The 26,273-nt window shown below is 44.9% G+C and overlaps 1 protein-coding gene across 9 annotated transcripts in view; it reads left to right on the top strand.

Moving 5' to 3' along the window:
• PHACTR3 (phosphatase and actin regulator 3) overlaps nt 1-25,117 on the top strand; it is a 419,279-nt gene extending 394,162 nt beyond the window's left edge. For all 9 annotated transcript variants that reach the window (XM_063959370.1, XM_063959361.1, XM_063959364.1 and 6 more), the window contains 5 exons: nt 18,768-18,823; nt 21,940-22,001; nt 22,561-22,701; nt 23,258-23,334; nt 24,567-25,117. In XM_063959370.1, coding sequence (XP_063815440.1) covers nt 18,768-18,823; nt 21,940-22,001; nt 22,561-22,701; nt 23,258-23,334; nt 24,567-24,582 — 352 coding nt within the window. In that variant the 3' untranslated portion in view covers nt 24,583-25,117. The remainder of the gene's footprint in view (nt 1-18,767; nt 18,824-21,939; nt 22,002-22,560; nt 22,702-23,257; nt 23,335-24,566) is intronic.
• Nucleotides 25,118-26,273: the final 1,156 nt, after the last annotated feature.

Genomic DNA, 26,273 nt, shown 5'->3' with positions numbered 1-26,273 from the left:
GTATTTATTGGGCCGAAAGGACTGCATCTGATAGTGGGGCGTTTTCTTTTGTTGTGCAGGAACATAAGGTAGAAATGATGACTTACCCGCGGTAGCCGTAGATACCAGGTCAGTGAGGCCGTCACCAAACAAGACACTACCGTTAAACGGTAGAGACTCCATAGTCTTCTTAGAGTCGGCATCAGCATTCCATTGATCAATCCACAATGCCCTCCTAGCCGAGACTGCCATGGCATTGGCCCTTGATCCCAAAAGGCCAATATCTCTTGCAGCTTCTTTTAAGTATGCTGCAGCGTCCCTCATATGACCCAGAGTCAAAAGCATTCTATCCCTGTCCAGGGTATCTATCTCAGATGACAAGTTATCTGCCCACTTTTCAATAGCGCTGCTCACCCATGCCGAAGCAATGGCAGGCCTGAGTAGCGAACCTGTAGTGACATAAATGGATTTTAGTGTATTTTCCTGCTAATGATCTGCAGGATCCTTTAGGGCTGCCGTGTCAGGAGACGGAAGCGCCACCTTTTTGGACAGACGCGATAGAGCTTTGTCCACCGTGGGGGTTGACTCCCACTTTCCCTGTCCGCAGAGGGAAACGGATATGCCACTGGAATTCTTTTGGGAACCTGTACCTTCTTGTAAGGATTTTCCCAAGCCTTTTTAAAAAGAGCGTTCAGTTCATGAGAGGGAGGAAACGTTACCTTAGGTTTCTTTCCTTTAAACATACAGACCCTAGTATCAGGAACAGCAGGGTCCTCCGTCATATGTAATACGTCTTTTATCGCCACAATCATGTACTGAATGCTTTTAGCCAGTTTAGGATTCAATCTGGCATCACTATAGTCGACACTGGAATCAGAGTCCGTGTCGGTATCTGTATCTGCTATCTGGGTAAATGCACGTTTCTGTGACCCCGAAGGGGCCTAAGTTTGTGACAATGCATCCTCCCTGGATTTCCTCTATGTCTGGTTCTTAGACTCAGATTTATCTAATCTCTTAGTCAACCGAGCCACATTTGCATTCAAAACACTCAACATATTTACCCAATCAGCCATCGGCGGTGCCGACACGGTCACTCCCACAGCCTTTTCTGTCCCCACTCCAGCCTCCTCCTGGGAAGAGCACTCAGCCATGTCGACACACGCGTACCGACACCCACAACCACACTGGGGCTATAGGAGACAGACCCCCAACCAAGCCTGTTAGAGAAACACAGCTCTGCCAGCTCACAACCCAGCGCCTATCCCGGTTCTGAAGCGAGTAATATACTGCCCAGACCTGTTAGCGCTTTTAATTTCAATAAAATAGCACCAAATCTCTTGTGCCCCCCCCCCCCCCCGATTTGCACCCTGTTACTTGTACAGTAGTGTGGGGGGCCAGGCTCAGCGTCTCTGCAGCTTCTGTGAAGAGAAAATGGCGCTGGTCAGAGCTGTGACGGCTAAGCCACGCCCCCTTCATGGGGCGCTTCAGTCCCGCTTAATTTTACATATTTATACCGGTGGGGGGTCTGTATTTAGTGCCCAGGCACTGTATACACTTGTGCCAGTCGCTAATGAGGATTTATGCTGCCCAGGGCTCCCCCCCTGCAGCCTGCAGTGCCGTCTTGCATGTGGGAGCATGGCGCGCAGCGCGGCCGCTGCGCCGTCACTGAATCTTCTGCCGTCACTGAAGTCTTCTGATCTTCTTCTACTCACCCGGCTTCTGACTAGAGATGAGCGGGTTCGGTTTCTCTGAATCCGAACCCGCACGAACTTCATGTTTTTTTTCACGGGTCCGAGCGACTCGGATCTTCCCGCCTTGCTCGGTTAACCCGAGCGCGCCCGAACGTCATCATGACGCTGTCGGATTCTCGCGAGACTCGGATTCTATATAAGGAGCCGCGCGTCGCCGCCATTTTCACACGTGCATTGAGATTGATAGGGAGAGGACGTGGCTGGCGTCCTCTCCATTTAGATTAGGAGAGAGAGAGAGAGATTGACCTGAGGCTGATACTGTAGAAGAGAGTGCAGAGTTTAGTGACTGACCACAGTGACCACCAGCAGTGCAGTTGTTTTATTTAATATATCCGTTCTCTGCCTGAAAAAAATGGTACACACAGTGACTCAGTCACATACCATATCTGTGTGCACTGCTCAGCCCAGTGTGCTGCATGCCTGCATCATCTATGTATATATTATATATCTGACTGTGCTCAGCTCACACAGCTTATAATTGTGGGGGAGACTGGGGAGCACTGCAGTGCCAGTTATAGGTTATAGCAGGAGCCAGGAGTACAAGACAGTCACATACCATATCTGTGTGCACTGCTCAGCCCAGTGTGCTGCATCATCTATGTATATATATTATATATCTGACTGTGCTCAGCTCACACAGCTTATAATTGTGGGGGAGACTGGGGAGCACTGCAGTGCCAGTTATAGGTTATAGCAGGAGCCAGGAGTACATATTATATTAAAATTAAACAGTGCACACTTTTGCTGCAGGAGTGCCACTGCCAGTGTGACTGACCAGTGACCTGACCACACTGACCACCAGTATAGTTAGTAGTATACTATATTGTGATTGCCTGAAAAAGTTAAACACTCGTCGTGTGACTTCACTTGTGTGGTGTTTTTTTTTTTATTCTATAAAAAACTCATTCTGCTGACAGACAGTGTCCAGCAGGTCCGTCATTATATAATATATATACCTGTCCGGCTGCAGTAGTGATATATATATATTTTTTATATCATTATTTATCATCCAGTCGCAGCAGACACAGTACGGTAGTTCACGGCTGTAGCTACCTCTGTGTCGGCACTCGGCAGTCCATCCATAATTGTATACCACCTACCCGTGGTTTTTTTTTCTTTCTTCTTTATACATACATACTACTATATCTCTTTATCAACCAGTCTATATTAGCAGCAGACACAGTACAGTACGGTAGTTCACGGCTGTGGCTACCTCTGTGTCGGCACTCGGCAGTCCGTCCATAATTGTATACCACCTAACCGTGGTTTTTTTTTCTTTCTTCTTTATACATACATACTACGACATCTCTTTATCAACCAGTCTATATTAGCAGCAGACACAGTACAGTACGGTAGTTCACGGCTGTGGCTACCTCTGTGTCGGCACTCGGCAGTCCGTCCATAATTGTATACCACCTAACCGTGGTTTTTTTTTCTTTCTTCTTCATACATACATACTACGACATCTCTTTATCAACCAGTCTATATTAGCAGCAGACACAGTACAGTACGGTAGTTCACGGCTGTGGCTACCTCTGTGTAGGCACTCGGCAGTCCGTCCATAATTGTATACCACCTACCCGTGGTTTTTTTTTCTTTCTTCTTTATACATACATACTACGACATCTCTTTATCAACCAGTCTATATTAGCAGCAGACACAGTACAGTACGGTAGTTCATGGCTGTGGCTACCTCTGTGTCGGCACTCGGCAGTCCGTCCATAATTGTATACCACCTAACCGTGGTTTTTTTTTCTTTCTTCTTCATACATACATACTACGACATCTCTTTATCAACCAGTCTATATTAGCAGCAGACACAGTACAGTACGGTAGTTCACGGCTGTGGCTACCTCTGTGTCGGCACTCGGCAGTCCGTCCATAATTGTATACCACCTACCCGTGGTTTTTTTTTCTTTCTTCTTTATACATACATACTACTACATCTCTTTATCAACCAGTCTATATTAGCAGCAGACACAGTACAGTACGGTAGTTCACGGCTGTGGCTACCTCTGTGTCGGCACTCGGCAGTCCGTCCATAATTGTATACCACCTACCCGTGGTTTTTTTTTCTTTCTTCTTCATACATACATACTACGACATCTCTTTATCAACCAGTCTATATTAGCAGCAGACACAGTACAGTACGGTAGTTCACGGCTGTGGCTACCTCTGTGTCGGCACTCGGCAGTCCGTCCATAATTGTATACCACCTAACCGTGGTTTTTTTTTCTTTCTTCTTCATACATACATACTACGACATCTCTTTATCAACCAGTCTATATTAGCAGCAGACACAGTACGGTAGTTCACGGCTGTAGCTACCTCTGTGTCGGCACTCGGCAGTCCGTCCATAATTGTATACTAGTATCCATCCATCTCCATTGTTTACCTGAGGTGCCTTTTAGTTGTGCCTATTTAAAATATGGAGAACAAAAATGTTGAGGTTCCAAAATTAGGGAAAGATCAAGATCCACTTCCACCTCGTGCTGAAGCTGCTGCCACTAGTCATGGCCGAGACGATGAAATGCCAGCAACGTCGTCTGCCAAGGCCGATGCCCAATGTCATAGTACAGAGCATGTCAAATCCAAAACACCAAATATCAGTAAAAAAAGGACTCCAAAACCTAAAATAAAATTGTCGGAGGAGAAGCGTAAACTTGCCAATATGCCATTTACCACACGGAGTGGCAAGGAACGGCTGAGGCCCTGGCCTATGTTCATGGCTAGTGGTTCAGCTTCACATGAGGATGGAGCCTCTCGCTAGAAAAATGAAAAGACTCAAGCTGGCAAAAGCAGTAGCACCGCAAAGAACTGTGCGTTCTTCGAAATCCCAAATCCACAAGGAGAGTCCAATTGTGTCGGTTGCGATGCCTGACCTTCCCAACACTGGACGTGAAGAGCATGCGCCTTCCACCATTTGCACGACCCTGCAAGTGCTGGAAGGAGCACCCGCAGTCCAGTTCCTGATAGTCAGATTGAAGATGTCAGTGTTGAAGTACACCAGGATGAGGAGGATATGGGTGTTGCTGGCGCTGGGGAGGAAATTGACCAGGAGGATTCTGATGGTGAGGTGGTTTGTTTAAGTCAGGCACCCGGGGAGACACCTGTTGTCCGTGGGAGGAATATGGCCGTTGACATGCCTGGTGAAAATACCAAAAAAATCAGCTCTTCGGTGTGGAACTATTTCAACAGAAATGCGGACAACAGGTGTCAAGCCGTGTGTTCCCTTTGTCAAGCTGTAATAAGTAGGGGTAAGGACGTTAACCACCTCGGAACATCCTCCCTTATACGTCACCTGCAGCGCATTCATAATAAGTCAGTGACAAGTTCAAAAACTTTGGGTGACAGCGGAAGCAGTCCACTGACCAGTAAATCCCTTCCTCTTGTAACCAAGCTCACGCAAACCACCCCACCAACTCCCTCAGTGTCAATTTCCTCCTTCCCCAGGAATGCCAATAGTCCTGCAGGCAATGTCACTGGCAATTCTGACGAGTCCTCTCCTGCCTGGGATTCCTCCGATGCATCCTTGCGTGTAACGCCTACTGCTGCTGGCGCTGCTGTTGTTGCTGCTGGGAGTCGATGGTCATCCCAGAGGGGAAGTCGTAAGCCCACTTGTACTACTTCCAGTAAGCAATTGACTGTTCAACAGTCCTTTGCGAGGAAGATGAAATATCACAGCAGTCATCCTGCTGCAAAGCGGATAACTGAGGCCTTGACAACTATGTTGGTGTTAGACGTGCGTCCGGTATCCGCCGTTAGTTCACAGGGAACTAGACAATTTATTGAGGCAGTGTGCCCCCGTTACCAAATACCATCTAGGTTCCACTTCTCTAGGCAGGCGATACCGAGAATGTACACGGACGTCAGAAAAAGACTCACCAGTGTCCTAAAAAATGCAGTTGTACCCAATGTCCACTTAACCACGGACATGTGGACAAGTGGAGCAGGGCAGGGTCAGGACTATATGACTGTGACAGCCCACTGGGTAGATGTATGGACTCCCGCCGCAAGAACAGCAGCGGCGGCACCAGTAGCAGCATCTCGCAAACGCCAACTCTTTCCTAGGCAGGCTACGCTTTGTATCACCGGTTTCCAGAATACGCACACAGCTGAAAACCTCTTACGGCAACTGAGGAAGATCATCGCGGAATGGCTTACCCCAATTGGACTCTCCTGTGGATTTGTGGCATCGGACAACGCCAGCAATATTGTGTGTGCATTAAATATGGGCAAATTCCAGCACGTCCCATGTTTTGCACATACCTTGAATTTGGTGGTGCAGAATTATTTAAAAAACGACAGGGGCGTGCAAGAGATGCTGTCGGTGGCCAGAAAAATTGTGGGACACTTTCGGCGTACAGGCACCACGTACAGAAGACTGGAGCACCACCAAAAACTACTGAACCTGCCCTGCCATCATCTGAAGCAAGAAGTGGTAACGAGGTGGAATTCAACCCTCTATATGCTTCAGAGGTTGGAGGAGCAGCAAAAGGCCATTCAAGCCTATACAATTGAGCACGATATAGGAGGTGGAATGCACCTGTCTCAAGCGCAGTGGAGAATGATTTCAACGTTGTGCAAGGTTCTGATGCCCTTTGAACTTGCCACACGTGAAGTCAGTTCAGACACTGCCAGCCTGAGTCAGGTCATTCCCCTCATCAGGCTTTTGCAGAAGAAGCTGGAGACATTGAAGGAGGAGCTAACACGGAGCGATTCCGCTAGGCATGTGGGACTTGTGGATGGAGCCCTTAATTCGCTTAACAAGGATTCACGGGTGGTCAATCTGTTGAAATCAGAGCACTACATTTTGGCCACCGTGCTCGATCCTAGATTTAAAGCCTACCTTGGATCTCTCTTTCCGGCAGACACAAGTCTGCTGGGGTTGAAAGACCTGCTGGTGACAAAATTGTCAAGTCAAGCGGAACGCGACCTGTCAACATCTCCTCCTTCACATTCTCCCGCAACTGGGGGTGCGAGGAAAAGGCTCAGAATTCCGAGCCCACCCGCTGGCGGTGATGCAGGGCAGTCTGGAGCGACTGCTGATGCTGACATCTGGTCCGGACTGAAGGACCCGACAACGATTACGGACATGTCGTCTACTGTCACTGCATATGATTCTCTCACCATTGAAAGAATGGTGGAGGATTATATGAGTGACCGCATCCAAGTAGGCACGTCACACAGTCCATACTTATACTGGCAGGAAAAAGAGGCAATTTGGAGGCCATTGCACAAACTGGCTTTATTCTACCTAAGTTGCCCTCCCACAAGTGTGTACTCCGAAAGAGTGTTTAGTGCCGCCGCTCACCTTGTCAGCAATCGGCGTACGAGGTTACATCCAGAAAATGTGGAGAAGATGATGTTCATTAAAATGAATTATAATCAATTCCTCCGCGGAGACATTGACCAGCAGCAATTGCCTCCACAAAGTACACAGGGAGCTGAGATGGTGGATTCCAGTGGGGACGAATTGATAATCTGTGAGGAGGGGGATGTACACGGTGATATATCGGAGGGTGATGATGAGGTGGACATCTTGCCTCTGTAGAGCCAGTTTGTGCAAGGAGAGATTAATTGCTTCTTTTTTGGGGGGGGTCCAAACCAACCCGTCATATCAGTCACAGTCGTGTGGCAGACCCTGTCACTGAAATGATGGGTTGGTTAAAGTGTGCATGTCCTGTTTTGTTTATACAACATAAGGGTGGGTGGGAGGGCCCAAGGACAATTCCATCTTGCACCTCTTTTTTCTTTTATTTTTCTTTGCGTCATGTGCTGTTTGGGGAGGGTTTTTTGGAAGGGACATCCTGCGTGACACTGCAGTGCCACTCCTAAATGGGCCCGGTGTTTGTGTCGGCCACTAGGGTCGCTAATCTTACTCACACAGTCAGCTACCTCATTGCGCCTCTTTTTTTCTTTGCGTCATGTGCTGATTGGGGAGGGTTTTTTGGAAGGGACATCCTGCGTGACACTGCAGTGCCACTCCTAAATGGGCCCGGTGTTTGTGTCGGCCACTAGGGTCGCTAATCTTACTCACACAGTCAGCTACCTCATTGCGCCTCTTTTTTTCTTTGCGTCATGTGCTGATTGGGGAGGGTTTTTTGGAAGGGACATCCTGCGTGACACTGCAGTGCCACTCCTAAATGGGCCCGGTGTTTGTGTCGGCCACTAGGGTCGCTAATCTTACTCACACAGTCAGCTACCTCATTGCGCCTCTTTTTTTCTTTGCGTCATGTGCTGATTGGGGAGGGTTTTTTGGAAGGGACATCCTGCGTGACACTGCAGTGCCACTCCTAAATGGGCCCGGTGTTTGTGTCGGCCACTAGGGTCGCTAATCTTACTCACACAGTCAGCTACCTCATTGCGCCTCTTTTTTTCTTTGCGTCATGTGCTGATTGGGGAGGGTTTTTTGGAAGGGACATCCTGCGTGACACTGCAGTGCCACTCCTAAATGGGCACTTGGTGTTTGTGTCGGCCACTAGGGTCGCTAATCTTACTCACACAGTCAGCTACCTCATTGCGCCTCTTTTTTTCTTTGCGTCATGTGCTGATTGGGGAGGGTTTTTTGGAAGGGACATCCTGCGTGACACTGCAGTGCCACTCCTAAATGGGCCCGGTGTTTGTGTCGGCCACTAGGGTCGCTAATCTTACTCACACAGTCAGCTACCTCATTGCGCCTCTTTTTTTCTTTGCGTCATGTGCTGATTGGGGAGGGTTTTTTGGAAGGGACATCCTGCGTGACACTGCAGTGCCACTCCTAAATGGGCCCGGTGTTTGTGTCGGCCACTAGGGTCGCTTATCTTACTCACACAGTCAGCTACCTCATTGCGCCTCTTTTTTTCTTTGCGTCATGTGCTGATTGGGGAGGGTTTTTTGGAAGGGACATCCTGCGTGACACTGCAGTGCCACTCCTAGATGGGCCAGGTGTTTGTGTCGGCCACTAGTGTCGCTTAGCCTAGTCATCCAGCGACCTTGGTGCAAATTTTAGGACTAAAAATAATATTGTGAGGTGTGAGGTATTCAGAATAGACTGAAAATGAGTGGAAATTATGGTTTTTGAGGTTAATAATAATATGGGATCAAAATGACCCCCAAATTCTATGATTTAAGCTGTTTTTTAGTGTTTTTTTAAAAAAACACCCGAATCCAAAACACACCCGAATCCGACAAAAAAAATTCGGTGAGGTTTTGCCAAAACGCGGTCGAACCCAAAACACGGCCGCGGAACCGAACCCAAAACCAAAACACAAAACCCGAAAAATTTCCGGCGCTCATCTCTACTTCTGACTTCTGGCTCTGCAAGGGGGTTGACGGCGCTGCTCCGGGAACGAGCATCTAGGCGTACCTAGCGATCAGACCCTCTGGAGCTAATGGTGTCCAGTAGCCTAAGAAGCAGAGCCCTGAAACTCACAGAAGTAGGTCTGCTTCTCTCCCCTCAGTCCCACGATGCAGGAAGCCTGTTGCCAGCAGGTCTCCCTGAAAATAAGAAACCTAACAAAAGTTTTTTTTCTGAGAAACTCTGGAGAGCTCCTCAGTGTGCATCCAGTCTCACTGGGCACAAAATCTAACTGGAGTCTGGAGGAGGGGCATAGAGGGAGGAGCCAGTTCACACCCCTTTTAAAGTCTTAAAGTGCCCATGTCTCCTGCGGATCCCGTCTATACCCCATGGTTCTTTAAGCATCCCCAGCATCTTCTAGGACGTATGAGAAATCCTTTTACTGCAGCTTCCTATGGGGGTCATTCCAACCCGTTCGCACGCTGCAGTTTTTTGCAGCTGTGCGATCGGGTCTCAAAAGGGCATGCGTGCGGGCTGCAATGCTACAGTCGCGTCGCTGCCTGGCGACGACGAAGACAACGAAGAAAGCATTCGCAACGATGAATGCAAGAAGAATGACAGGAAGAGGCCAGCTGGGGGTGTCAACTCACCATTTTGAAAGAGTGTCCGGCCAAACACAGGCATGCCCGGCCGTTTCCAGAGAGGGATCCTGACGTCACCTCCAGGCCGGATCGTCACAACAGGTAAGTCCTGAGCTGTGCAGAGACTGCACAAACTTTTGTTTGTGCAGCTCTCTGCACAAGTGATCGCTCCCCTGAACAGCGTTTACCCCCTCCCCTGTAGGCGGCGATTACCTGATCGCAGCAGTGCAAAAATCCGCCTGTGTGCAACCAGGTCGGAATGAGAGCCTATGTCCACCTGCCTGCCCCAGCATCAACAGTCCCCACTCCCTAGGCGCGGCACAGGTGGAACAAAAGCTGTTGTGGCCACCGGCATAGATGTGTATGAAAGCGGTGCAGCGAAAGGCTTTCATAGCCCTCCCTGCGCCGCATACTCTCTGAGCCCCGGAGCCTCCTCTGCGCGTGATGTCACAGAAGTGCCTCCCCGAAACAGCCGCGCCCAGATCCCCAGACTCCACAACACAGCACCTGGGCTGCTGGTCTGGAAGCCCCGAGATGGCTAATGTAATGGATAGAGCAGGTGATATTGCAGAGGGTAATGTCTGGACACGGAATCAATGTAAAAGGTGACAGAGCTGTGCAGTGGGTGTCACCGACACTGCACAGCACTCTCACTTTTTACATTGATTCAGCGAGTCAGTCAGTTCTGCTAGCCAGTCACTATTGTTAGCACCGGTGTCCCTACGCGCCACATTACAGGGAAGTAGATGCACTAAATAAACTACAGCTCCCAGCAGCCCTTAGCGCCCAAGCATTCTGGCGCTAAGGACTGCTGGGAGCAGTGCATCTTCTTCCCTGTAATGCAGTGCGTTGGGACACCGGCACTAACAATAGTGACTGGCTGCTTGGGTGCTGTGTGAGTCTCCGGGAGAGCCACTGCCAAAGGGAGGACAGCAGCTTAGCTGCTTCCAGGAGAAGCATTACCCACCCCTCCCAGTACCTCCGGGCCCCATCTGTTGCACCCCCCTCCACCACCCGCGGTGACTCCGGACCCACTCCCCCGCCACCACCGCACCCACCCCTTCCCCACCCGCGGTGGCTCCGGACCCCTCCCCCACCTGCAACACCCCCACACCCAACCCTCCCCTACCCACGCTCCTGCCCCTCCCCCACCTGCATCAGCTCCGCAACAGCCTCTCCCCCACTTGCGGCACCCCCAGACCCCCATCCGCATCTCCCCCGCACCCACCACTCCCCCAACCACAGCACCTACTAGGTGATTCATCAGGCCTTACATGCGCTGTTCACGTTGAAGCAAGGGGCCACGACCCCTTAACCATAGCACACCCTTTGTACGTGCAATATTTAACCAATCACACAATAATGATTCTAGGTAATACTCCATATAATACAAATATTATACACCACAAGGGCGTGCAAGAGTTAAGCGGGCATAGCCCCTTACGACGGTGTGAAGAGCACCCGTAGGGCGCAATGAATCACCTAGTCCTGAACATATTAGTACACATTGTCTTATACACTGGCTAGTTCAGGGGCTCTCAAATGTGGTCCTGTTTACCCCTGTTAAGTCTGATTAACTTTCAGGAAAAGAGCAATACCTTAAATACACACATGTTCAGGCTGGAGCAACCACTAATCGTGTGTCAGTTAAACCTCTAGGAAATGCATACACGTTGCATAAGCACACCGTCATGCTGTAAGCACAAAATAGCTACATGTGCGGTCTATACATTTTAACCCCTAACAGGAAAGGAAATGCGACACCAATTGTATATGCAATGTTGCAGGTCCAACCCAGCAACAATTATTTACTTAAAAGGGGGTTACAACAGAAATACAATAATACAAGAGAAGACGCTACAACCAATGGATACATACGTTTGTTCGCCTGCGCAACCCGGTTCCGGTCCTCAGTCAATCTGAATAGATGACCTTCAGAGAAAGAGACTGAGGTCAGCCAGGAGGTTTTGTTTTATACAGTGGTCCAAAGCATGAAACAAAGGAAACTGTAATCTCTTCATCCATAGGTTAAAGGGCTGGTCATTTACAGTACATGAGGGGTCATAGGTTGGTTTGAATAGGTGGGCGATGCCTGGTCCAGGTGCACTTGCAGATGTCCTCCACTGGGTTCCCTCAGAATATCAAGAGTACAGTACATACAGTGTGATAATAATATATTCCTGCGCGTGCTACTTTCTGCAAACTGCCATCGGAATATTGCTCTTGAAATACTGTACAGCTGGATACCAAACACCACCTCCTAACCTAATTCTGTCCCCTCATATCCTGTAAAGTTGGATATCTTTATTGTTCCCTTTCCAAAGTAAATGTAACTCGCTGGTGTGGTGCATGTAGGCTATGTGTAAATTATGTACTATGTGGATTATATATGGAATATGTCTTTATTGCTTTTCCATGCGAATGCGTATGCTACCGTATTTACTCATACCACGCGCTAACACACAAGACCACGTGAGCGATTATATGTAACTTGCGAGTATGCGCACGCACGGCAGAACAAGCACCCGCACGGAGGCCATCTGTGTGGTGTTTGTATGTGATGCATGTGGCTATAATATTTTCGACTTCGACACCCCGTCACTTGGTCTGGTCCGCGCTGAGACGTTGTCACTACGCACGATGCCTGTCCCTGCCTGCAGCCGCTGTCGACGAAGAGCCGGGCAGCCCGATAGGAAATCTGCTGTGCCAGCCAGGATCGCCAACAGAGTTAAATGCTTCACACAGGAGCTGCCCGCAGCTCCCGTGCTCTCTACAGACCTGACTGTGGTGAGCCCCTGAATGTGTATATACATATTTGCACTCTCCCTCTATCACATGCCGTGGTGCCCAATACACTAATAACAATATACAAATGAATATCGGCACTCAGCAGTCTCATTCAAATAAACACAAGCTATTATTCACACCATAAGTGGTTGCAACGTTTCTGGCTTTAATAGCACATATATACAGTATTTCTCTCTCTCTCTCTCTATATATATATATATATATTATATATATATATATATATATATATATATAGCCCCGTTTTCGGATGAAAATGGAGCTGTTATCAGTGATTTTGCTACGCCTGAAACAAAATCCCTGATAAGCCGCGGCACGCGCCGGTTTATCTGGGCTAATTGGATAGCCCCACCCGGCGAAACTTTACACATGACATATGTGCGGGTAATTGAATATCCCCCTATTTCTTTAAAGCCATCATCTGCTTTCAGAGGTGGGTGCGGGGGACCCAGAGATACCACTGTACCCAGGCCACAAGATTTCTGTTGTCGGCCCTGGCCATTGCAGTCATTATTTGCTGACTGAGGAATGGGATTCTGGCCAACCGCATACCCCCCTGCTTTTGCCTGTGCATTCCGGCTGTGGATTAATAGTTTGACAATGTTTAAGGTCAATGGGTACAAAAAGTCAACACGAACATAGTCGACACACAAATGGTCAATGCATGATTTTGTTTTTGTCCTATATCTAGAATTTCACCTGTTATCTCACCACCATCAGTAGACACTATTACCCTCGCAGACACGCTTTGCTCGCCACACTCCAGGCATGGTGCATTCCCAATAGATGTTCATGTGGATAGTAAATATAGCAGATGCTAAAAAAACATGTCAAGCATTGAAAACATGTGTCAACCGTTTGTGTATTAATCATTTTTATGTTGACCTCTTGTACCTGTCGACCTTTCATCTGTCTACATAATGCAAGTCGACCAAATGTCTGTCGACCTATACATTTGTCGATCTATCATACGGTTATGATGCATCCCTATTAGTAACAAAGGATTTTATGACAATTGCAATGTAAATATTAACCTACTTTGTATTTGGGGAGATTTTTGTAATATATAGCCAGCTATTAAAATATGTTTTCATTTGTCAACATAACATACATCTAAGTTATGTGTCTCTTCAATATACAGTAGAGGTGTGAATTCCCTACCTAACATTTCTATTGCCAGAAACATGGACGTCTTGTTTGAATAGATGCCCTGATACAGTTCTTGTTTTGCTGTCTTAATCTATAGTGTCTGGGGTTCCCATGGTAACATCATAGATTGCAATCGGCTCAAGGGGACGACCATGTTAATCCATGCTGCTCTTAATATCACAGATCGTATCTAGGGAAATGATATAACTTCCTCACCATGAAATGATAAAGAAATCTGATGGTAAATTTTTAAGTCCTTCCCTTTAACAGTAAACAATATATTTGAGATTAGACAGTCTACAGTCAATTGATCACAACAAATGTTGAAATCATGCTGCTGTATGTGTTTGTCCTGAAATATTGGTGTTTCTGGGGTTTATCAGGTAACCCTGCAGAGGAAGTCATGCCTCTAATGATTGTTATTTTTACCGTGATGTTATAGATAAAGCATCCATGTATGTAAGTGCCTACTGCAGGAACCCTCCCCCTGCATAGGAATACACCCAGCTACGAGTGCAGTCACGACGCTTTAATCTCCTGCTTTTCACATGCTTTCACTGAAAGATTTGTAGACATATAACATTTTCTGTAGGGTGGGAAGAGACGAGTATATGGCTCAGATCTTTTGATTGGAATTTAAATGTGAACCAATAAAACGTTAATTACTGAATACACATTTGACATAAATCAGGGGGATTAAAAAGTATTGGCATATCCAGGTAATAGCATCGCTGTTATTAATCCTGCTAATGTAAGTATACAGTGTCATTAGTAACTCTCTACCAGAGATATTTTATTTTATTTTATAGTGAATAATAGATCGAGAAAATTCGCAGATTTTGCTGAAAACAATATTTCTGTGTGCTGCAAGTCTTATAGCGGTTGTGTATATGAACAGTGAGAATTCTGAAAAATATCTACTTTACGTTACCAAAATATTAGTAGGTTGACTGCTTGACAACATTAATCAAAAGCAATGTGCAATTTTTTCCCCCCACCAAAATTGTATTTGGTATAAATGCACATGCAACCTAAATCTTCCTACACATCCATTCTCACACCAACTGGGGTGCACTCTGCGCTCACGGCCCCTGGCATTTAGAAGAGGCAGGATAAGGGGGCCCGGTCACAGTACAGTAAGGATATATTATGCACATATGGGTCTGTCAGGAAATAGGTACTTGCCCCTGGTTCAAAATTCAAACTGATGAGGATGACGACGACAATCTGAGCCTGCTTTTTATTGGCTGCGTCTACATCCATCCTGTTTGGGTGTCGTACGGTGTGCCGGCGCTCAGGCTCCTGGCGACCAGCATACCGGCGCCGGGAGCCCGACCACCGGCATACCGACAGCGTGGCGAGCGCAAACGAGCCCCTTAAAGGGCTCGCTGCACTCGCCACGCAGCGGGCACGGTGGCGCGACACTATTTTATTCTCCCTCCAGGGGGGTCGTGGACCCCCACGAGGGAGAATAATTGTCGGTATGCCGGGTGTCGAGATTCCGGCGCCGGTATACTGTGCGCCGGGATCCCGACATTCGGCATACAGAAGACCACCCTCCTGTTTATATTACTAAGATAACATGGCTACTGTGATCCAGTTGATTTATTAAAGTTATATATGAAATGTATCCACCGCAGTACAGCAGACTCTCGTTTTATATTTTAAAGGGAAAGAGATAAACGTGTTTATTGCTTAATTTGACTTTAATTTTGTCTTTACATCTTGCTTCAAACAGTCGTGGTCGTTTCTTGGGTGTGTCACAGCTTGCGACTGCGATCCTGTATAGTTGCAATGGCTCCAGGACATTACTGCCAGCTCGACCCTAGGGTTGGCTGCATCTTTGTGTGCAAGCTGTGGCTCAGAGACCCTGCCAGTTGGTGTCTCAGTACTAATCCTGGAGGCTGCAACATTTGTAGTTTTTCGCACAGTGCCTGCATACACATTCGCTGCTGCGGTAGCATTAGCGTCAGTGGCGGCTTCAGCGGTGGGGCTGCAGCACAATCCAGAATACAAATAGAGGAGTCACTCCTATTTGTATTTTGGACTGAATGCTCTCCTGGAGTAAAGAAGGTGCATATCCTACCCTTGTTGAGCTGTGCGCACCTTCTGTCCAACGCCACAAGATCCCCATTGTTTTCAGGTATTTTAGTGGGAAGTTTGACCCAGGATATTTAGGGCAGACATAATTACTAATATAGAAGTAGGTTGTGCTGGTAAAGTCTGAACTCCTCATTAATATTGATGTTATTGATATTTGACATCAATCCACAGAAAGACTACCGTGAAAATAACCTAGCTGAAACACAAGGCCAGGTACACATCAGTACCATGTGTGCCCGGCTGATCCAACAGGCCAATATATTGCACCATGCGTACACACTGCACAGTGTACCATGCCACCATCATACACAATATCTTCTGATTGACTGTGCAGCGTGGCCAACCAGAAGATATTAACAACCTGCGGGAGTGTGCAATTGAGGGTGGACACTGAACAATCTCTGCGCGATCTGACGTTCCAATTAGCTTGGAAGCGACATATCGGGCCAATGTCATTCTGGTGTGTACCCGACCTTATCGATGCATGTGTGGAAATATCATGAATATTGATAGTCCTAGAAAAGAAAAAACAGTTATACAAGGCTGTGTGAATACTGCTAACACAGCAATTGAGACACACACATCCACAGCACTATGTACTGTACATGTCTGCAGTATACTGTAGCAATAAGCTTGAAATAGAAGCACTGATACAAGTACGGCATTACATATTATATACTGTAGGTATTTTTTGTAACAGGTAAAATGTAAAACTATGTTAATATAATCCAAAGATTCCAATGTTGTATTTTTCCTAATACTCTGTAGTACAGCCGTGGCCAACCTGTGGCTCTTGAGCCGCATGCGGCTCTTTCTTTATTCAAATGTGGCTCCCGGCGCTCAGTCACCTGACAACAACAGATCCTGGAAACTGGTGCACTCCAACCAGACACACACCAGCACTACAGCGACTAAAAACTCAGGGAGCCAGATAATGGGCTGTAGTGACATATGAGGGTGGGCTGGAGTGACACAAGGGGGAGCTGGCTGGAGTGACACAGAAGGATATTGGTAGGAGAGACATAATGTGGGAGCTGACTGGAGTGATACAGGAGGGTGCTGGCTGGAGTGACACAGGAGGGTGCTGGCAGGAGTCACACAATGGGGAGCTGGCTGGAGTGACAAAGGAGAATCCTGGCAGGAGAGACACAATGGGGAGCTGACTGAAGTGACACAAGTGGGAGCTGGCTGGAGTGACACAGAAGGATATTGGTAGGAGAGACATAATGTGGGAGCTGACTGCAGTGATACAGGAGGCTGCTGGCTGGAGTGACACAGGAGGGTGCTGGCTGGAGTGACACAGGAGGGTGCTGGCTGGAGTGACACAGGAGGGTGCTGGCAGGAGTCACACAATGGGGAGCTGGCTGGAGTGACACAGGAGGGTGCTGGCAGGAGTCACACAATGGGGAGCTGGCTGGAGTGACAAAGGAGAATCCTGGCAGGAGAGACACAATGGGGAGCTGACTGAAGTGACACAGGAGGGTGCTGGCTGGAGTGACACAATGACACATGGGGGAGCTGGCTGGAGTGACACAGGAGGGTGCTGGCTGGAGTGACACAGGAGGGTGTGGCAGGAGTGACACAATGGGGAGCTGGCTGGAGTGACAAAGGAGAATCCTGGCAGGAGAGACACAATGGGGAGCTGACTGAAGTGACACAGGAGGGTGCTGGCTGGAGTGACACAATGACACATGGGGGAGCTGGCTGGAGTGACACAGGAGGGTGCTGGCTGGAGTGACACATGGGGGAGCTGGCTGGAGTGACACAATGACACATGGGGGAGCTGGCTGGAGTGACACAGGAGGGTGCTGGCTGGAGTGACACATGGGGGAGCTGGCTGGAGTGACACAATGACACATGGGGGAGCTGGCTGGAGTGACACAGGAGGGTGCTGGCTGGAGTGACACATGGGGGAGCTGGCTGGAGTGACACAATGACACATGGGGGAGCTGGCTGGAGTGACACAGGAGGGAGCTGGCTGGAGTGACACATGGGGGAGCTGGCTGGAGTGACACATGGTGGAGCTGAAGTGTATTATGTGAATATGGCTTTTTCAATATATTTTATGTGGATCTGGATTTTTTAATTATTTTATATGGAGGTGTATTTTTCAATGTATTTTATGTTGATTCTGGCTTTAAAATTTATATTATGTGGATCTGGCATTTTCATTGTCTTTTATACTAGGGGTGTGGCCTAGCAGGCACTAGGTCACACCCCATTTTTGCACATGCGCCGTCGGCTTGATGTCGGCTCTTTGACGTACCTAACAAGATTTGTTGGCTCTTTGTCTCTGACTGGTTGGCCACCCCTGCTGTAGTATGATTGTAATTTATGCACTGCTCGTGTAGCTGATGTGATGTGGTATACAGTATAGCAGCTTTCTACAGTACATCTTATATAGAGAAATTCAACTTTATTACTGAAGTTTGATTTCTATCATACACTTTTTTTTTAACATACACACTATTTATATAATATATACTTTAGAAAGATTGCAAAGCATTCATAAAATATACTGTACGAATTAATACACAATAAAATATTCGGTTAAGTATTCCTGTATCTGATCGTATATTTAGTCAGAAACACATTTAGTAAATGTAAATTTAGTAATTACATTTAGTAATTAGTAAATTATACTAATCTGAAACGTCTTTATTTTGAATAATGTGAAAAAGACTATTTGTGCTGTGTGTGACTTTTGTATGTACAGTACAGTGAAGGGAGGGGGAGTAATAGTAGGGGAAAGCCTCATTTATTATGTGTACAGCTTGTGGATTGGTTAGGCAGTGCAGGTGGGAGTGACAGAGTCGCTGTATAGAAGGCTTGCCTGTGTCAGTGCTGGGAACACCACACAGCAGTTTCTGTGCAAGGGGAATCCGAGAGAAGATCTCTGCTCCTGATAACTCGCTGCACCTGTAGCCTAAACATCACTGTACACTTCTTGACAAGGCTTTAGCTGTCCAGCAGAACTATTCATTCCTAACAAGTTTCCTGTGCATAAAGACCTGCATCTACAAACATGGTACAAAACGTGATTCTGGTGTTTTTCCGCAGGCGACTGAGCCAAAGACCAGCTGTAGAAGAACTAGAAAGAAGGAATATCTTAAAACGTGAGTATTTATTATGTTTTAATGTGCTTTGTGTTGTTGTATAAAGCTTAGTGAATTAACCATGTCAGCTGTAGCATGTATGTCTAAATGTACAGCTCTAGGGATGCTGACCTGACTCTAGGCCTGGGGAAATTATGGATATCTATGCACCAGTTGCAGTGGTTAGGATGTGTGGCCTGTGTGATAGCAGGGTTTGGTAGATTTGTAGTAACTAGTAAGTAGTCTGGCCATCTTATATGGTGACAAAACACACACATGTATAACATCAATATAGCCCTCAATGCTATGGGGCCAGTATAACACAGGACCCTGCTTTATCGCAAATGTAAGCATAGAAGAAGCACTGAAATGTCAGAAAAAAAGTCAATTCCTAGATATATGCCAGTCCAGTGTTAATGAAGTGTCTGCCAACCCAAACCATCTAAATAGGTGTTGTGACAATTTGCTGTATCAAATTAAATTCAATGTAGCTATTTAAATGGGTTTAACAAACTCAAAGCTTTGCAGAATGAAATAAATATAATTTCTGAGGTGTAACAAGTCATCTTTCTTTAATGAAATCATACAAGCATGGAAATTATTCATCAACTCGGCACTTGGTATTTTCAGGACTCTTCTATGAGACTCCCTCATTGCACCTGTTTGAATGGGGTTTTGTTTTGACAGATTTCTGCAGCCATGTGCCCTATGACCTCTCCTTACAATCTGAAACTTGTACTAATTCACAAAGTCAAGCTATGTATATAGCTGGACAGCCACATTGCCCCTGGCGTATCCTGGTCTTTCCTGAAAGTGTTATTCCCTTGTTACCAGACACTAATGACCTGCTGTGTATTCACACAGGAATCTGGCCTTTGCAGTGTGGAACTCCATACTATTCCAAATGGTATATTAATAATATAAATTATTTATTGTGATATTTCATTAATATTGTGACATTTGCTTCAAGATCAATTGTCATTAAGATGTACAGAAAAGAATCCTCCACTGCTATACTATTTTTTTGTTTGCTTTTAATTCCTTTTAAATTAAAACTTGTAAGTTCTTTGTGATATTAACCTAATCTAATAATTAACTAATTCAGTTATCATCTACCTCTTAGAAAGCAGAAATTCTTAGTATTGTCAAATTGATTATGCAGAATAATAATAGCTGGTTAGTCACTGCATCATGTGAGCTTTACAAATCCAAGCACACACAGGCACGCATATACACACATATACACACTCTCTTGCTGTTTGCTTGTTGTCTGAAACTGCCACAATTACCAATGTCTATTCCATGTGCTGTAAAGTGTATTTCAGGAATGATCCTAGTACACAAACAGTTGCTCATTGCTGTGATGTTACAGGTGGTAGTCAAGCACAGCCTTTTCTTAAGCAACAGATATGATGGAAATAGCACTTGCTGCCTACATGTCTTATACCCCTTTCAGACTTAGAGCTGGGAATTTGCTGGGTCTCAGCCCTGACCCTGGGTCGGGGACCCGACACTTTGCACGTGAACACACATCAACCTGGGATTTTGGTAGGTCTTAGCGCAAATTACCTGGGACAAAGACCCAGGATTTAGGTGCTAGTGAGAAAGGGCTATCACTGGCTAGGAATGCTGAGTAGATACAGCGTTCCACACAGGCGTGCAGCTTTAAAGGGACATCCATAATAACACCAAAACACAATTCACAATATGACATAACGGCTGAGCCAGATGTCCCTGCTACTTATCCACAGACACAATTAAAAACTCAGTCACATTTCAAAATAATTAATGGCAGACATTATCAAGCACATGAATCATGAGGTACAACATAACACACTGTATCCTGAATGTTGCTCAATAATGCGGAAGAGTTTTAACATTTAGAATAAAATGTATTTTACAAACTATTATTATTATTATAATTATATTATTATGTTACTAACCAACAAAGCATGATATTATCATGTTACTTATTAACATGATGGTTTGTACAAAAATGTTTTGTAATTCTCATCTACCAGATATTAGTTTTTATTTAGTAAAATATGCTAGAAAAGGTTTAGTTAGAATCTGATAGGTTGGTTTGGGTTATACCACATCTGTGCAAAAGTATCTGAATAAAAGAGAAACTGAATTATGTGGCGCTCCCAATGTGTCATTTGTTTACTAAATAATGAAAATGTCTGTTAAATCGAGTCCAGTCCCCACTAGATGCTGTCACAGTAGACAGACTTGGTATAAGCTAGATGATGATGGGCACATGGGTAATTTTACGCTCACATAATAGTTTGGCATTTTAAAGGGGTTTCCCAAGCACAATTCTTGAACATAGAATCCCCAGATACTTTGATACAGTCCTCGTAACACTGACCTAAATCTTTATTTAGCTAACTGCTCTAAAAATAGAAATCTCGTTTACTACCATTCTGTGGGAAATAATGAATTCCACCCACCAGCACTGCAGCAGAGCTATTTTCAGCTGCTGTGCAGAGGCGCTCCGTGGAATCTTAATGCTGTTACAGCCATGAGCAGTCTCCAAGGAAAAGTCCTTGCAAGAAAAACCAATACTCGGTTGAAAGACCAGTCTTCATCTGATATGGTCTGTGCTGGTTCTACTAGAGAACTAGTCAATCCGATGACTGTGTTTTGTCATACTTGTTTAATCCATGTGGTGATGAAACACTATAATTGGTAATCTGTGTGACTGAGCAGAGTGAATTCTGTTCATTCCAGACCATAACACAAGATGCAGAAGGTCCATTTAGTACAAATTTCTCAGGCTGCAGGCTTGGGCAGCTACCCTTGTTTAGTACATCGCTCTCTGATACAGTACAAGTGCATTGTCACTGAAACCACAGCCATTGGGATGAACATAAAAACTCTTTAACTGGCCACTTCATGTAACAAGAATAAATGTGATAAATACAAAAAGGGTCTGCTCCAAGCCTGAAGGTAAATGCAGTTACACCAAGAAAGAGAACTCAGAAATCATCTTCTGTAACACTCAGCGTAAGATACCATGACTATTATTCATGCACAGTGACAATGGGGAACAGATTTCTCTTCCTAGATGCAGATTGGTATAGACACTTGACATGAGACCAAAAACTTAACACTGTGTCTCTTTAATTTCACAGAAAGAAATGACCAGACAGAACAAGAAGAAAGAAGGGAAATCAAGCAAAGGTTAACCAGAAAGGTGAGTAATCCTGCTCCTATATGAAACCAGGCACATTTGGGAATACTTAAATAAGGGATTTCTTAAAACATCATGCCCAAGTAGTATAACTCTGGGTTAGCCTGGAAAAAACATTGTGTGCAGCATCGGCAATATCTCTTGATCTCATGCATATAACCCCAGTGTTTACTACTTGGGGATATATTGGGATACAGTGCCTGTATTTCCCATAATTGTATAGTGGAAAAACACAACAAAAACTAAATAATGTAATTATACTGTACTGATCTATGATTATTTAGAAATGGCATGACAATTTCCTGGTTGGCCGTCTATGTATACAGTACTTACTTTGTGCTTTGCCAATTCTGTGCCAGGCTGGTATCCTACTCACAGGTGTTCCATTCTCATCGTACTTTGCACAAACAACACTTGCTCATTAGGGTTTTTCCAGGAAGCACTGTTTAGACAGAACTACGCCAATCATTTCCACAACACACTTCAAATCATAGCACTCGATTGTAATATTGATGCAATATATTAAACGTAATACAAATACAATTTACTTTTTATCATGTAGCTGAATCAACGGCCGACTGTAGATGAACTAAGAGAGCGGAAAATCCTGATACGATTTAGTGATTATGTGGAAGTGGCGAAAGCTCAGGATTATGATAGGAGAGCAGACAAACCATGGACGAGGTTATCTGCAGCAGACAAGGTACCAGGACTGTGATGTAACAAATGTGTATTAGACATTGTATAATTCGCAATAACATGAACGGATGCTATTCTATAGGGTGCTGTAGTCAGGAGGATTCATCAGACAGACATTCTAGAGATTTAAAAATGTGTTGTTTTTTTTAATTCAAAATTCAAAAGACCCTTACACAAATACGTAATTTAAGCCTTTTTAAATACTTAAAATATAATATGGAAGAAGACAAGCTGTGGCCCTTCACCTGTCCCAGATGTTGGCTATGCCTCATATAAGCAATCAGAAATAGTCACATCCATCTGGTAAAGAAACTTTAAAGAAGGCTAACTTACTGTAACAAATCAGATACATGAATGGATGGGGCATAAAACAAATTAATGTATTACCACCTAGCTGCAACTAATGATTAACATACATTTACACTCATATTGTAGTTTGTCATTGTGTGGACATTCAGCACGTCCATATGCAGGGTATTTCTGTTACAAAGCATGTAGTGACACCTGAAAGGGTTCATTTGTTATAATCCAGCTAACAGGGATCTGCTTTATATTTTCAGGCTGCAATTCGAAAAGAACTTAATGAGTATAAAAGCAATGAGATGGAAGTGCACGCCTCAAGTAAACACTTGACCAGGTTTGTGTAATATACATTGTTTATATAGTCGAAGAAACTGCAAAAGTTGTATACAGAAGTACTATCTATGAGAAACTAACATTTATTATAACTTACAAAACAGTATCATACAATATGATGGCATAAGGAGGCCATCCCCGCTCCATTATGCAATCCTGGGATTATACCAAAATATCCCCCCCCCCCTCTCATATTTTCACTAACCTTAGTCACACAGCGGTGGTCAGAAGGGGTTTCTCTTGTTGGCGGGCGGGTTTTCCTGTCCTCGCCCAGGCTCAGCTGCAGTAGAAAAGTTGGAGTTTTGTTCTCAGTCACTGACTGTCTGGGGCCGCACAGTGATGATGTCACCACGCAGTGCGCTCACAGCCTATCAATGCCTAGTACAAGTGCATCATGGGACTCCCATCAATTATATGGGCAGCTAGGAGAGTCTGAGAGGACTAGATAATGTGATCATAACAGAGAAAATAAGTATCCCACTGCTCCTGGCCCAATCCACAGTGTGTTTTGAATCTCTGGATTTAATGATTATAATCCTGGGTATTTTTGGGAGTCAAAAACATCCCGGATCATGGGATTGCCTTCCCTAGATGGTATAATAGTGACATGGGCTGCCCAGTTTATTTTTTGTGGGATCTCTGTATATTTTAGACAACCTTTTTTTTAATTAATTATTGTAGGCCTATACCACATATGTTTGGAAGTATATGAAGAATTCACAAACTGAAACAAGAAACCTGTAATATTTATTTAGCAGATTGTATAGCGGTGATGGCATGGCATAGTTAACTTTTACGTTATCTATAACACACTAGAGGCTTGATTTAGAGTTGAACGTAAACTTTCCCTGAGAAGTACCTTAGTGATGTCACTGGTTACTAGTTGAATGATTGGCTGCTTTCTTATGAATTTTGATAAGGTCAAAATAAATACACGTCTGTACGTGGCATCAGGTGCAATATATTCAGTAACTTGATAAATTTAGTTTGACATGGTAGAAAAATGGCTTTTCCACATATCATATGTACCCCAGACTTCCTGTTTGATGAACAGAGCAATGAGTAACTTCTAGCTGATAATATCAATGGAAAAATACAACTGCATGCTCTTAAGCTAGTCTAGCGCACTAGAACACTATATGTTTTATAATTTTTCAATATAAAATCTTTTTGTCAGATAACGTTAATTTTTTTTTTGGTATTTAAATAGAATTCTTATCTTTCTTTGTCTAGGTATCATAGACCGTAAAATGTTTTGTTTGGAAGACGTATGGTCCTACTTTGCAGTTAACCACTGAACATGTTCCACGAGGAGCAATGGCGTTCAGTCGAGAAGTTAAGCGCTTGGCGCTCTGCTATTGAGAGTGGCTGGGAGCAGTATGGAGGGATTGTCTGCTACTCTTCCTAACAGTGGATGGAATCGCAATGAGTTCAAAGTGCGTGTCTGGAGACTGATCAGCCCCAAACAGGGAAAGAATCCAGCTCACGGATACACATGCAAAACAAAGGTGGTGTCGCTGACAGACACTGGATGGAAACTTTTATGGAGCTGTATATTGCAGCGAGATGCTGTGCATGGTGACATCATAATGGACACACGGCCAGCACATATTTCAGTATTACATTGACATGTCGCCTAATCACACTTTCTTTGTAACTCTTACAGATCATGCCTCGGCAAAATATTTTCATGTTTTATATTTTATTTCTTTTTTTAAAAGATGTCTTAAAACCTGTTACATTTTCCTGGTTAAGCTAATCTTATTAAAAAAACATAAAAAGCTTCTGATACTGTTGACCTGAGTCTTTGTATATATATAGTGCTGGCGTATATCAACTAGACATGCCCCAAGTAATTTAGAGTGCAGGGAATAAAGAGTTAATGAGTGACTAATAATGTGCCAAAAGGGTGAAGAGATTTGTTGTTTCAAGTAATGTGCTTTTATGTTCGTTTACGGTTTATTAAAAATAGTTCTTTGGTAAAAACTGGCATTGGAGGTCACACTGTGACAAGAGCAGGAACTAAGGCCAACCATTCCTTTAGGACAGTGATTCCCAAACATTTTTGAGTCACGGCACCCTATATCAGAATTTTTTCCCCAGCAAACCCTAGGCCAAGACTTTCTTCCTGAAATATTCAGCTAAAAATATTAAATTAAGTACTGTAAATTGTGTTTATATGTCATCCTTAGGTTCTGTTTTGTGATGAGGGACAGGATTCACTTCTATTTGTCCACATATTTTTATGATTGACAGCCACAAGCACTGGTTTTGTCGATTACATTGACTGTAAATAATTTGAATTGGTCCTGGACCACCAACCCAGGGCACCTCTGCAAGTATCCCGAGGCACCATCCCCAGTGTGCCTAGGCACACAGTTTGAGAACCACTGCTTTAGAATATTCCAGCCAAAAGACAAAAACATTTGCAGTCTGTAACGTGCAAATACAAGGCAGATAACGCCACCTGGAACTGGCTGTATGCTCATGAATATGATTCACAAATCACCTCCAGTGTTCTCCCCAGAAATGATTCCAGATGGGTGGCATTATGAAGTAGCCGAGTGGGGGCAAGCTGCACACCTTTATATTAGAGGAAGAGCACATTAAGGGCTTTAGTAAGCCGCTGCTTCTCGGCAGGTTGGAGGTGAAAATCTAAAACGGCATTCAGTCAGTGTACAGCCCGGCGTGCTTTACACTGCCTGCAAATGCCATTTTACATTTTCATCTCTAACCCACCATGAAGCGGCGGCTTCTTTTTAAATAGAGCCATACATTTGTGCAGATCTAGCATGTGCAGTAGTGCAGATGAGGTGTTATTTTGTTTTCCCTGCTTCAACTTTGTTCTTGCCAAACTTCCGCTTTGGAAGGAAAGAGTCAAACCTTCTAGACTGCACAAGCAGAGAAGTTGTCATTAGCAACTAATCAAGTACAATATAT

Source organism: Pseudophryne corroboree, chromosome 3 (genome assembly GCF_028390025.1).
Source record: "Pseudophryne corroboree isolate aPseCor3 chromosome 3, aPseCor3.hap2, whole genome shotgun sequence".
In the NCBI taxonomy this organism is placed as follows: domain Eukaryota; kingdom Metazoa; phylum Chordata; class Amphibia; order Anura; family Myobatrachidae; genus Pseudophryne; species Pseudophryne corroboree.
Note: the sequence above shows the minus strand (reverse complement) of the source record. Positions and strands in the feature narration are given on the sequence as shown.